Source organism: Mauremys reevesii, linkage group 2 (assembly GCF_016161935.1).
Source record: "Mauremys reevesii isolate NIE-2019 linkage group 2, ASM1616193v1, whole genome shotgun sequence".
Taxonomy (NCBI): Eukaryota; Metazoa; Chordata; order Testudines; family Geoemydidae; genus Mauremys; species Mauremys reevesii.
This window is the reverse complement of record NC_052624.1, coordinates 94873113-94887683: the sequence shown is the minus strand read 5'-3', so window position 1 is coordinate 94887683 and position 14571 is coordinate 94873113. Positions and strand designations below refer to the sequence as shown.

The 14571-nt window shown below is 42.7% G+C and overlaps 1 protein-coding gene across 22 annotated transcripts in view; it reads right to left on the bottom strand.

Annotated features, from left to right (window-relative positions):
• Positions 1 to 14571, bottom strand: part of HECW1 (HECT, C2 and WW domain containing E3 ubiquitin protein ligase 1) — a 451523-nt gene that overhangs the window by 39742 nt on the left and 397210 nt on the right. For all 22 annotated transcript variants that reach the window (XM_039525998.1, XM_039525991.1, XM_039525994.1 and 19 more), the window contains 2 exons: positions 14153 to 14266; positions 11222 to 11374 (listed from right to left, as the gene is read on the bottom strand). In XM_039525998.1, coding sequence (XP_039381932.1) covers positions 11222 to 11374; positions 14153 to 14266 — 267 coding nt within the window. The remainder of the gene's footprint in view (positions 1 to 11221; positions 11375 to 14152; positions 14267 to 14571) is intronic.

Here is a 14571-nt window from a genome sequence, read left to right as displayed (position 1 = left end):
CAGAGTCTTTCCCCACTGCTAGAGCTTTTCACTGAAGCAGTGGGAAGGCAGCACGACATTACACTGCTTAAAATAGCAGTGTAGACGGGGGAGGCATTGCTTAGGTGCACATGTAGGGTACATACCCTAAAATTCTGGCATGTCAGTACTCTACATGCCAAAGTGCTGCCTCACCATCTACACTGCTATTTATATCCAGGCTAGCGGGGCAGTGTCTGTACTCTACACATTGCCATATATGTAGACATTCTTTAAATGATCTAGGGACAGAAGCCCTATATATTTAACAGTAAAACGTTGAAATCAAGTTGACCCTGCTGCTGAAAGCTGGGTGCAATAAATGTATTTATTGCAGTATTTTAGACCTGCTGGAGTTTTCTCAGGAAAGTGATATGAGGGAGTTCTATTGAAGTCAATAGTGTTACACTGGGGTCAGACTGCTGTAAGAGAAGAATCAGGCCCAGTCTCTAGGATTTTCCTTGTTACTACAGTTAAGGGTGTATTTGTAAACAGACAGACACAGAAAGAGAAACAGGATTTCCATCTGACCATGTTTTGCAAACATCCTCACTGTCTGATTCAGATGCAGCTGAAAAGATAAGGGTGTCCTTGTTATGACTCTCAGACTGAGTTCTGACAGCAGAGGTGGGGAGTAAATGTCCACTATTAAAATTAAGGAAATGATAAATTGTTCCATGCCAACAAGTAGAACTTCAATTATATTATGGCTGAATTATAGCTACATTAGCAGTCTGGTTTGGGTAATCACCTGAGCAGTGAAGAAGCACTGACATGCCATTGTTTGGGTCTGGCGAAATGTATCTTTATCCATCTGCACAGATCCGATTACAGAACTACAGTCTAGTTCTGCAACACTGCCTCATAATGACTAGAACCTTCCTCCTTAAAAAGTCCCACTGATTTCATGAGACTACGCAGAGAGTAAGGAAAATCCCACCTGAATAAGAGTGGCAGAATCAGGCCCATAGGGAACACAATGAGAGGCACTGACTACTTTATACCATTATGTCTAGCAATGATTCCAAGGTGTGTTTATAGGTGTGTATTTGTGCGCATGCACGCGTCTTGATATTTCCCACATTATAAACCAGTTGCTCGCTGAAGGCACACTGAATCTTCTTCAAGCCTTTCAAGCAGAGTTGGGATGTTTTCTACTTCCATGAGATACACAAAATTGAACAGGAAAAGAAAATAAGCAGAAATTTCTGTCTGAGAAGAGTCATCTTGAGGTGGGGCAACAGAGAGAAAGTTCCCTTCCTCCACTTTTCACCACATGGAAAGCAAACCTAATAATCTTTGGGGCTTAAGTTAAACTTCCAGATTTACAATGTTTGAGTGGGTTAGAAATAAGACAAATAAGTTTTCCCATCCCTAGGATAGAGGAAGTTTTGATCCTACCACAATGGTTGTGTTTTTGCAGTGCCTTCCCAGCAATGGTTCAGATGACTATTGCTAAATATCAGTGTCTTGTGTCTCTCTGCACTCTTTTAACCTTTGATCCAGTCTCATATGGGCTTCATCATCTAGAATGTCACAAGCACAAGAAAGCCAGGAAAACCACCAGAACAAAAGCATCTCTTTATACTCACGAATAAATGACTGACCACGGACCCCAATGAGTTAGTCCTACTGCAAAACTGAAAGCCATTTCAAAATTCTTTCCAAGGAATGTCAACAGGGAAGCAAGTAAGAAGCTGCTGTCACAGGCCATTGGGAGCCTTTTATTAATATGCTAAGAATTCAGCATTATGATAGAGAACTAGAGGATTTACTGAATATTATATCCAACTTTGTTGCAGGTCAGTAGAGAACTTTTTAACATTCCCAACTGTCCTTTCTCCCAGCATGCACTGGGTCTGATATAAAACCTGGGATGGATTGTTCACGGGCTCTCTCTACTTCAATTGTCCCACAGACCTGGTCAAGAATACAGAGGGGATCTTTCTGGGTCATTGCCTACAATCATTTTCTTTCTACCAAAAGAAAGATAAGGGGGATCCAGTGGACACAGTGTACTTAGATTTCCAGAAAGCCTTTGACAAGGTCCCTCACCAAAGGCTCTTACATAAATTAAGTTGTCATGGGATAAGAGGGAAGATCCTTTAATGGATTGAGAACTGGTTAAAAGACAGGGAACAAAGGGTAAGAATTAATGGTAAATTCTCAGAATGGAGAGGGGTAAGTAGTGGTGTTCCCCTAGGGTCAGTTCTAGGACCAATCCTATTCAACTTATTCATACATGATCTGGAGAAAGGGGTAAAAAGTGAGGTGGCAAAGTTTGCAGATGATACTAAACAGCTCAAGATAGTTAAGACCAAGGCAGACTGTGAAGAACTTCAAAAAGATCTCACAAAACTAAGTGATTGGGCAACAAAATGGCAAATGAAATTTAATGTGGATAAATGTAAAGTAATGCACATTGGAAAAAATAACCCCAACTATACATACAATATAATGGGGGCTAATTTAGCTACAACAAATCAGGAAAAAGATCTTGGAGTCATCGTGGATAGTTTTCTGAAGATGTCCACGCAGTGTGCAGAGGCGGTCAAAAAAGCAAACGCTGTTAGGAATCATTAAAAAGGGGATAGAGAATAAGAAGGAGAATATATTATTGCCCTTATATAAATCAATGGTACGCCCACATCTTGAATACTGCGTACAGATGTGGTCTCCTCATCTCAAAAAAGATATACTGGCACTAGAAAAGGTTCAGAGAAGAGCAACTAAAATGATTAGGGGTTTGGAATGGGTCCCGTATGAGGGGATATTAAAGAGGTTAGGACTTTTCAGCTTGGAAAAGAGAAGACTAAGGGGGGGATATGACAGAGGTATATAAAATCATGAGTGATGTGGAGAAAGTAGATAAGGAAAAGTTATTTACTTATTCCCATAATACAAGAACTAGGGGTCACCAAATGAAATTAATAGGCAGCAGATTTAAGACAAATAAAAGGAAGTTCTTCTTCACACAGCGCACAGTCAACTTGTGGAACTCCTTACCTGAGGAGGTTGTGAAGGCTAGAACTATAACAATGTTTAAAAGAGAACTGGATACATTCATGGAGGTTAAGTCCATAAATGGCTATTAGCCAGGATGAGTAAGGAATGGTGTCCCTAGACTCTGTTTGTCAGAGGGTGGAGATGGATGGCAGGAGAGAGATCACTTGATCATTACCTGTTAGGTTCACTCCCTCTGGGGCACCTGGCATTGGCCACTGTCGGTAGACAGGATACTGGGCTAGATGGACCTTTGGTCTGACCCAGTACGGCCGTTCTTATGTTCTTATGTTCACATACCACTGGACTTGGTTAATTTATTTGGGGAAAGAGGGACTTCTTCAGCAAGTGTGTCATGTTATTTTCAGCAGACAGGGAAAGCCTTCACCTTCCGAAGCCTGTACAAGCGCAGCTGTTATATATTGCCTAAATACCATCGTGATTGGTTGCTTTATAAATATTCAGACAGGTAGCTAGAAAGGCTGACTAGATAAGATATAATGACTTATTATTGCCTGGATAAAGAAGAATCAATATGGTTATGGATCCAAGGTATAATCTACTACATACAGCCAACATTTTCCCATTACACTTCTTCACTCTAGAGAGAGATTTAATTAGATTCCTTTCAGATATCTTTTCTTTCCATTACTGTAATTTCTAAACATGAGTATGTGATATATCTCTTAGTTTTGTGCATACAACATTTACACGAGACCTGGAAAAAAGTCTTATTCAATGGAAGCTTGTAGGAAAAATGTTAAATCTCAGTTTCTCCATAAATGAGAAATATTTTCCAGTCTATGTCTCAATTTTCACTTGGCATACACATGACTACTCTGTTCTTTGATGTGCTCACTCTGGATTTGGAATGTTGTTTGCAAAAGGAACAAGGCATGAAATAAGTCATTACTGGGGGGGAGAACTAAAATTTTTTGGCTGGGAGAGAACATGTGCATTTCTCAATTCCCCCAGCCTGGACAACAGTTAATATTTTCTTATGTATGTTTTATCCCAAACTCATCAGCATTCATACTGCAAGAGAAAATTCCAACATCTGTTGCTAAAGATGCCTTTTGCACTATGTACCTCTTGATGGGACTTGCAATATTTCCTAAAAGAAAAAGGGGCCCAAGGACAGATTCCATGTGAATGATAAGCTGTTTGCACTACTGAAAGTCTGCCATAAATAAGGTACAAGGCTCAAGGAAACCCCAAACCTGAAACAATCTGTGATTGTGTAATTTTTGTGACTGACCTCAAACTTTAAAGTTTAAAATGACTCTAATATTAATACTTTACACTTATCCAGCGAGTTAAATCTGAGGCTCTCAAACCACTTTACATATATCAGTAAGTTAGGCATTTCACAACAAATCTGGGAGCGAGAGGAATATTATTGTCCCCAGTGCTAAGATACTATGGTAATGGGGGGGGGGCATAAGAAACCCTAAGATAGATAAATTTTAATAAGAAGAGTTTTACCATTGATTTCAATGGGAGTCGAATTAGGACAACGCTGAGAGCTTTAAAAAAAGTCCCACTCCTCACACACAAACAACCACAGGCAGGTTTATAACCTATCCTCAGATATATGAGTCTATATACCCTTAATGGATTAATTCCATTCTTTGGACTTTAAAATGCTGGGTCCAAATTCTGCCTCCGATGGATGCATAGAACTACCAGTATAGTCAACTGGAGTTGCATGTGTATATCTGAGGTAAAATATTGTCTTTATATCAATAGCAATCTATTAATCAGTATGCATAGCAAGAGAAAATGTATCTATATACTAAAAGCAGCGAACAGCAGAGAGGCAAACAGGAGGAGTTTGCCTGGGAGTTCACCTGGAGAGAGCCTACTGAGGCCCCCCCTCGCAGGTTTCGCTGAGTAGCATCTGCCACAAGTAAGGAAGCTCTTAGAAAGAAGAGACTATGGATGCTGAGCGATCCGCTGTTGTGACCTGCACAGGATGCGCCATGTTCGTCTTCCTTCCACAGGATAGGAGCGACTTTGTCTGTACAAAGTGCAAGCTGATCTCCATATTGGAAGAGAAGATTCAAGGTCTGGAGAAACGAATATCAACTCTGCGTTCCATAAAAGAAAATGAGGATTTCCTGGATAGACGTCAGGATCAGCTTCAGCAGGCACAATGTTCTGAAGATTCAGAGCAGGCTACGCAGAGGGGACAGAAGGCCAGTGAGGATAACTGGCGGCATGTGACTTCCAGAAGAGGAAAGAGTACCAGAAATGTCCATGTACCAGTAACACAGATGCAGGTGAGCAACCGTTTTCATGATCTCTCCGCAGGTACTAGTGCAGAGGGTGGAGTGGATGATACATCTGAGGGAACAGAGCAGAAGGAGACTCCACTGATTGGAAGGCATGAGATGTGCCGTCCTAGGGATGGGGGTTCCACGACCACCACTCCCAAGAGGAGGAGGAGGGTGGTGGTGGTCAGGGACTCTCTCCTCAGGGGGTCTGAGTCATCTATCTGCCGCCCTGACCGGGAAAACCGAGAGGTGTGCTGCTTGCCAGGGACTAGGCTTCACGATGTGATGGAGAGACTGCCGAGACTCATCAAGCCCTCAGATCGCTACCCCTTCCTGCTTCTCCACGTGGGCACCAATGATACTGCCAAGAATGACCTTGAGCGTATCACTGCAGACTACATGGCTCTGGGAAGAAGGATAAAGGAGTTTGAGGCGCAAGTGGTGTTCTCGTCTATCCTCCCTGTGGCAGGAAAAGGCCAGGGTAGAGACCGTCGAATCGTGGAAATCAATGAATGGCTACGCAGATGGTGTCGGAGAGAAGGGTTTGGATTCTTTTACCATGGGATGGTCTTCCAAGAAGAAGGATTGCTAGGCAGAGACGGGCTCCACCTCACGAAGAGAGGGAAGAGCATCTTTGCAAGCAGGCTGGCTAACCTAGTGAGGAGGGCTTTAAACTAGGTTCACCGGGGGAAGGAGACCAAAGCCCCGAGGTAAGTGGGGAAGTGGAATATCGGGAGAAAGCACAAGTAGGTGAGTGCAAGAGGGGAGGGCTCCAGCCCCATACTGGGACACTAGGACGATCAGTGAGTTATCTTACATGCCTATACACAAATGCAAGAAGCCTGGGGAACAAGCAGGGAGAACTAGAAGTCCTGGCACAGTCAAGGAATTATGATGTAATTGGAATAACAGAGGCTTGGTGGGATAACTCACATGATTGGAGTACTGTCATGGATGGATATAAACTGTTCAGGAAGGATAGGCAGGGCAGAAAAGGTGGGGGAGTTGCGTTGTATGTGAGAGAGCAGTATGACTGCTCAGAGCTCCAGTATGAAACTGCAGAAAAACCTGAGAGTCTCTGGATTAAATTTAGAAGTATGAACAACAAGGGTGATGTCGTGGTGGGAGTCTGCTACAGACCACCAAACCAGGGGGATGAGGTGGACGAGGCTTTCTTCCAGCAACTAACAGAAGTTGCTAGATCACAGGCCCTGGTTCTCATGGGTGACTTTAATCACCCTGATATCTGCTGGGAGAGCAATACAGCAGTGCACAGACAATCCAGGAAGTTTCTGGAAAGTGTAGGGGACAATTTCCTGGTGCAAGTGCTGGAGGAACCAACTAGGGGAAAAGCTCTTCTTGACCTGCTGCTCACAAACAGGGAAGAAATAGTAGAGGAAGCAATAGTGGATGAGAACCTGGGAGGCAGTGACCATGAGATGGTCGAGTTCAGGATCCTAATAAAAGGAAGAAAGGAGAGCAGTAGAACAGAGACCCTGGACTTCAGAAAAGCAGACTTCGACTCCCTCAGGGAACTGATGGGCAAGGTCCCCTGGGAGAATAACATGACGGGGAAAGGAGTCGAGGAAAGCTGGCTGTATTTTAAAGAATCCTTATTGAGGTTGCAGGAACAAACCATCCCGATGTGTAGGAAGAAAAGTAAATATGGCAGGCGACCAGCTTGGCTTAACAGTGAAATCCTTGCTCGTCTTAAACACAAAAAAACAGCTTACAAGAAGTGGAAGATTGGGCAAATAACCAGGGAGGAGTATAAAAGTATTGCTCAGGCATGCAGGAGTGAAATTAGGAAGGCCAAATCACACTTGGAGTTGCAGCTAGCCGGAGATGTTAGGAGTAACAAGAAGGGTTTCTTCAGGTATATTAGCAACAAGAAGAAAGTCAAGGAAAGTGTGGGCCCCTTGCTGAATGAGGGAGGGAACCTAGTGACAGAGGATGTGGAGAAAGCTAATGTACTCAATGCTTTTTTTGCCTCTGTCTTCACAGACAAGGTCAGCTCCCAGACAGCTGCACTCTGCAGCACGGTATGGGGAGGAGGTGACCAGCTCTCTGTGGAGAAAGAAGTAGTTCGGGACTATTTAGAAAAGCTGGATGAGCACAAGTCCATGGGGCCGGATGCGCTGCATCCGAGGGTGCTAAAGGAGTTGGCCGATGAGATTGCAGAGCCATTGGCCATTATCTTTGAAAAATCATGGTGATCGGGGGAGGTCCCGGATGACTGGAAAAAAGCGAATGTAGTGCCCATCTTTAAAAAAGGGAAGAAGGAAGATCCAGGGAACTACAGGCCAGTCAGTTTCACCTCAGTCCCTGGAAAAATCATGGAACAGGTCCTCAAGGAATCAATTCTGAACCACTTAAAGGAGGGGAAAGTGATCAGGAACAGTCAGCATGGATTCACCAAGGGCAAGTCATGCCCGACTAACCTAATTGCCTTCTATGATGAGATAACCGGCTCTGTGGATGAGGGGAAAGCAGTGGATGTGCTATTTCTGGACTTTAGCAAAGCTTTTGATACAGTCTCCCACAGTATTCTTGCCAGCAAGTTAAAGAAGTCTGGGCTGGATGAATGGACGGTAAGGTGGATAGAAAACTGGCTAGATGGTCGGGCTCAACGGGTAGTGATCAATGGTTCCATGTCTAGTTGGCAGCCGGTATCAAGTGGAGTGCCCCAAGGGTCGGTGCTGGGGCCGGTTTTATTCAATATCTTCATTAACGATCTGGAGGATGGTGTGGACTGCACCCTTAGCAAGTTTGCAGATGACACTAAACTGGGAAGAGTGGTTGATACGCTGGAGGGTAGGGATAGGATACAGAGGGACCTAGACAAATTAGAGGATTGGGCCAAAAGAAATATGATGAGGTTCAACAAGGACATGTGCAGAGTCCTGCATTTAGGACGGAAGAATCCCATGCACTGCTATAGACTAGGGACCGAATGGCTGGGCAGCAGTTCTGCAGAAAGGGACCTAGGGGTTACAGTGGACGAAAAGCTGAATATGAGTCAACAGTGTGCCCTTGTTGCCAAGAAGGCTAATGGCATTTTGGGTTGTATAAGTAGGGGCATTTCCAGCAGATCGAGGGATGTGATCATTCCCCTCTATTCAGCACTGGTGAGGCCTCATTTGGAGTACTGTGTCCAGTTTTGGGCCCCACACTACAAGAAGGATGTGGATAAATTGGAGAGAGTCCAGCGGAGGGCAACAAAAATGATTAGGGGGCTGGAGCACATGACTTACGAGGAGAGGCTGAGGGAACTGAGATTGTTTAGCCTGCAGAAGAGAAGAATGAGGGGGGATTTGATAGCTGCTTTCAACTACCTGAAAGGGGGTTCCAAAGAGGATGGATCTAGACTGTTCTCAGTGGTAGAAGATGACAGAACAAGGAGTAATGGTCTCAAGTTGCAGAGGGGGAGGTTTAGGTTGGACATTAGGAAAAACTTTTTCACTAGTAGAGTGGTGAAGCACTGGAATGGGTTACCTAGGGAGGTGGTGGAATCTCCTTCCTTAGAGGTTTTTAAGGTCAGGCTTGACAAAGCCCTGGCTGGGATGATTTAGTTGGTTTTGATCCTGCTTTGAGCAGGGGGTTGGACTAGATGACCTCCTGAGGTCCCTTCCAACCCTGAGATTCTATGATTCTATGATTCTATGAAAGCCAGCTGTGAAACTGATCAGGCTGATTATGAGATTTTGGTCTCTGCTAATTATATCCACAAGGGTTCAAGCGCTGTTACTCAACAGCCACCCTATTGTTTATTTTTTCCTTGGCTCTTGCAAACCTCCCATATTTTGGTTTACAACTCCTTTCGCTACTCACAAGGCCCTCCCTTTGCATGATTGACTCATCCTTCTGGCCAAGGATGGCTGAACATGTCTGTCTCTGTATTATATATTTTCTATACACAAAGAGCAACCAAGTACTTTCAGTCTACATTAACTCCATTTTATATTAAGAGGACAACAAAGTGAGAGAGAAGAAAAGTAGGAGAGAGCACAGTGTGTGTCTCCTCTCCAACAGGCTGTATTTTATCACACTTGAGGACAAAATGGCTGCTAAACTCTTCTCACAGGAAGAATTTTTAGAAATTGGAAAGGTGCAGTACATAAAAAACAAAATGCATCCATTTAATAGCTACAGCCACTGAACTCTGGAGCTCATCAACCATGCTTAAAAAAGCAGATGGAAGGCTTTGTGTTTCTGCCATCAGAAACTAGGCCAGCCATAGGAAGCACTGCAATATCTGAATTGAACACTCATTGAGAATGATGCTGGGGAGGCATTCTGATATATGTATTACAGATCACAAGTCATTGATCCAATGGTACTCAATTTCATGAGAGTGGTGATGTACCAAACATTTATTTCAGACACCACTACTGCATCCTAGGCATATATATATATATATATATATATATATATATATATATATATATATATATATATATATATATATATATATACACACATATATTACCCATCCACTGCAACCACATACCAGATCCCAAATGGAACAATTTACTGGTATGAGACTTCCTACTGCCTGCCCTAAGCTAATGGGATGGAGGAAGTGTTTGCAAGAACAGAAGGACATATGGGACTCATAACTTGAATGAGGCATGTATTATACTCTACTTAAAAAAACCCCTTCTGATGTGAGTTACTGAGATTCCCTCAATAAAGAAAAACATCAATAGGAATAATTGATATGTCAATGTTTTGCTAACATGATGAAATCCCAACAAGTGCTTCTGTTCAAAGGGAACAAATAAAGCTCGGAATCAGCTGCCCACAATTCAGTGCGCCACATCTGAAATTATCAAAAGGAAAACAACCCCCAAAAGACAGAGACATGCAGAGGCAGACAGTAAACTGAGAAGATCAGAATCCTATCCGTAGGCACGCAATAAAAAAAAACGTGAAACAGCAAACTGATTCTCAACATATACACTGAAGGTGAGGAAAGCCCATTCTTACTGGTCCCATCACACAAAAACTGAGCTATTTCAGAGGCTACAGCATTATTTAGGGCTAAAGTGTGCTGTTCAGGCACAGCCTGCAGTAGGGGGCAGTGTGGGATATTTCATCTCAGCAGAAGCACCTGAAGGTGTGCCACAGGCAGGAACAGTGCTGCCTGGAGTGCAGAGACAGCACGAATATTACTCTTTGATGGGGAGCAATATGGGGCTTCAATGTCCGGACACAAAGCCAGGTGGCTAGTTGGCAATGGGTGGGCAGAGCCACAGTCATGCCACTCCCAGCCCTCTCTGGGCTTTCTGAGTTCTTGCATTCAAGTGACTTGGAGAACAGCAATTGTACCTGGCCTCTGCACAGGAGTGCAAGGATAGCAGGATAAAAGAAAGCTCCTTGAATCTTCTTACTCTACTAAATCTTGTGCACTCACACATGGGCACAAACAATGCCTTAGTGTCAGAGCATGCAGTGATAAGATAGTGCATTTCAGTAAGAGACCTGTTAACTCCTCCTCTTTCAGACCCTATTATTTTATCTACACACAGACATTCCCTCTTTCTTGCTTTCTTCTCCTGCCACATTTCTAAAGAATCTCACTCCCCCCGACAATGGTAGGAACGGGATTTACATGGAACCTGATCAAGTATCAGAGGGGTAGCCGTGTTAGTCTGGATCTGTAAAAGCAACAAAGAATCCTGTGGCACCTTATAGACTAACAGACGTTCTGCAGCATGAGCTTTCGTGGGTGAATAAGTGGGTATTCACCCACGAAAGCTCATGCTGCAGAACGTCTGTTAGTCTATAAGGTGCCACAGGATTCTTTGTTGCTTTTATGGAACCTGATGTAAACTGACAGCATTTGTAACACATGTGCCCTTCATCATGTGGATCCAACTGGACTGTTTCATTCTGCCTAACATTTATACAGCAGACCTTACCATTCAAGGTGGTTTTCCACAAACGCAGACATGGGGCTGATCTGTACAGTGTAAGTGTCATTGGCTGAATACTCAAACAGGCCATAGTAAGGATTGAAGAGCTCCTGGGACAGAAGGAAGAAGAACTCTCGGGAGGGACCACTGTAGTCCAAGCTGGAAAGGAAATTCAGATAAAATGAGTCTCATTCCTAGCTGTGTGCATTTCATGCTTTGCATCTGCACTGGCTAATGTCTTACTTTCAGACAATAATTTCTAACATGTTTACTGATGCTAATTCTCCTCTTCCACGTTTTAATTTTAGGAAGAGACTTCAGCAAGTCATGATGCATAAGCTGCATTATTCCCCAATTAGCATTCCTGGAAGGTATCATGACAGACACATCCCTGAATATAGCTTTCTCCTATATCCCCTATGTTCCATGCAGTAATAATCTGCTACTGCACAGCATCCCTTCTCTCCGCTGGGCAGCAGTGAGACAAGACTTCTCATATTTCTTTGCTCTACAGGGGGCTATCTGCTTAATTATGAACCCCTAGATTCATGGTCTGGGTAGCTCACACAGGGGAGTAAAAGAGGGTTCTTACTGCTTGCATAAGTATACAATCTGAAGCACATTCCAGTCCCAAGATATCAAACCTTGGGTACTTTCTTACAATGCGTGGTTGTGGTTCCTCACACAACTCTCTCGCCTGTAAACTGGTATGGTGATTTTTCATTTGGTTAACATGTGCTTTTTTAGTTTTCTGGTGGTTTCAAGTTTTTTTGGTATCTTGGGGAGGGGCATTTACATTTAAACTAAGCCTTGCTGTCTGGATTTATGACTTCTTTCTTTCTTTCTTTCTTTCTTTCTTTCTTTCTTCTCCTTTTAAATCAGACCTTTTTCAATTATCTCAACTATTTAAAAAATGCTTCATGAATGCATTAATCCCAAACAAGATGGATTTATTAAAAACAGACTGTCCTGCAATAATGTTAGGCAGCTTTTATGGTTAGTCTAATATAAACCTTCACACAGTAATAAGAAAGAACCACTTGCAGCCATAAATCACTTAATGCCAAAATGGTTTCTGAGACAGGCATTACTTTTTACATTTAATAAATTCAAAGGAGGTGGAAAATTCTGCAGCTGGATCAGCCTACTCTATAATAAGGCTGAAGTTAGAGTAGCATAATTGCAAGTGGCTGTATGTCTGAGTCATTCACATTGGAAGGAGGCACAAGGCAGTCTTGCTCACTTTCAATGCTACATTTTGATATGGCCCTTTAACTCCTAGCAGCTCTGACTCTTAAGTATGCAGTCAGAGTAAAGCCATGAAAGTGAAGGAGATTGGACCAAATTATTTTTCTGATAAAAATCTGGCTCAATTAATATAAAGATATGGGGCTAGATTCACTGCGGCTGGTGCAAGGTGGTATAAATTAAACCTACCTGCTTCTCTGAAATCCCTCATAGGAGCCCTGCACTGAAGGCTTCTGGGAGATATATTAATTCAACAAATTCCCTTCACAGCCAGCGCTGCCCAATTTATGTATTGTGCTGGCTCCCCCTATGTACCCCACATTGCCAGGAACATGGGTCATTAAGGGCATTTTGCACCATTAAATCTGCTCACCTCCTCACTTTCCACATTAGGGTGCCTCCAGCAGGATCTTTGGCCTCAAATGTAAATGAATTTGATTTTTATGATTTGCAGGATACTATGCCAAACATGGTAGAAGTTATTGGGAATTAGGGGGAAATACCTAGTAAAGTTCATTACATGGGCCATTGTTAGCATATTAGAACCATTCTCCAGATGAGTTAACTGAGACAAAGGAAAGGTTAATGATTTACCCTTGGTCACACTGTAAGGTGGCGGCAGAGTCAGGGACAGAACTTGTTATAACAGAAGTTCTCTAACTTTTAGATGACACTGACTCCATAGATGTTCACAAATTAAGGGGTTAATAAATTCCATAATATCAACAGCACTAAAAGTAACCCCCTTTCTGACTGGTGATTTACTCTGTTTCCATTTTATCTCCAGATGAACTAAACTCTACAGAACTCTTTACTTGATCTGTTACCTTAGCAAGTTCAATCAGCAGCGATTGCTGTGCACACTGCCAGCTGCCCCAACATCTTTGGAGCTGAAACTGTATCTCCCTTTTTGTCCCTAAATCTTTTCTGTGTTTCTAATAAGAGATTGTATGCACAACACAATTAAAACAGGATTCCAAGCCTTTATTATTTGAAACACTGGAGAGATTCAAAATGTCTTTCTTTAATTAAAGTTTGCAGATGAAGCCTCATGTAGAGCATAACTGTTGATGTGAGGAGTTTGCGGGTTTGGTTGGACAAGAAAACAAAAACTCAGCTGTTTACTGGAATCTCATCTGAACTACCAGAACTTCTTGGGTTTGCAAGATCAGCCAGGAAGTCTCACAAAAAAAGGACGCCTCAAGAGATTTCCCGTACTTTCTGCTTCCGGCTGACAGTAACAATGGCTCTTCTAATAGTATTTATGCTTCTCACTTCAGCGAGGGTGAGTGAGAAAAACATTTTTTCAACTGCAACAAAGGTTAATGTTAAAGAGGCAGTGAAAATTGCTCGTTGAAGAGCAGGATTAACAACCTGATATTTACTTGGGCCAGTGCCTCACTTCCCCCACTGTCCAATGGGGATAATGCCCATGGCACCAGGATGGTGAGTCTTAATCAGTTAATGTTTTAGAAGAACTCAGGAACTGTAGACGTGCTCAGCATGGAGAAGAACTAAGTAGTACAAAGGTTTGGGTTGTTTTTAATTTTACACACACCAGTTCACCTCCCCAAAGGTAACAAGTAAAACCTAATGCACAACAAGAGAGATTCAGCCTTTTCCCAATGCCATACTTGCTTTGTAATGCAATGGCTCTCTAACAATGCACAATATTTAATAGTTCCCTACCCTTCCTCTCCAACAAACGTGATATAGAGTTTGTTCCGCTGAAGCTCCTTGCGTGAATAAGCCATCACCTGATTGAAGGTGCCTTCCAGCAAGTGATCACGCCGTATAATTAACCTGCAAAAGAACATAGTAATAAAGATCTTGTTAATCAGCACTGCCTGAAACTCTTGAGAAGGGGGGTGAGAGGTGCTATTATCAAATATACATGAAGGGAAACAGACGCTATTAAAGGGTCAGACTAAGCCCTGGAATAAGACAATGCAATTCTATTGAAGTCTATGGAGTTATGCCTGCTTGTGCAAAAGGCTGGTTTTGGCCTTTTATTGGTTCTTGTTTATTTGTTTAGTTAAGATTTATTCTATGACTGAAAGGTAGACTTCTCCTCTAAGTGATAGTTAGGTTCAAAATCTGTACCCCAA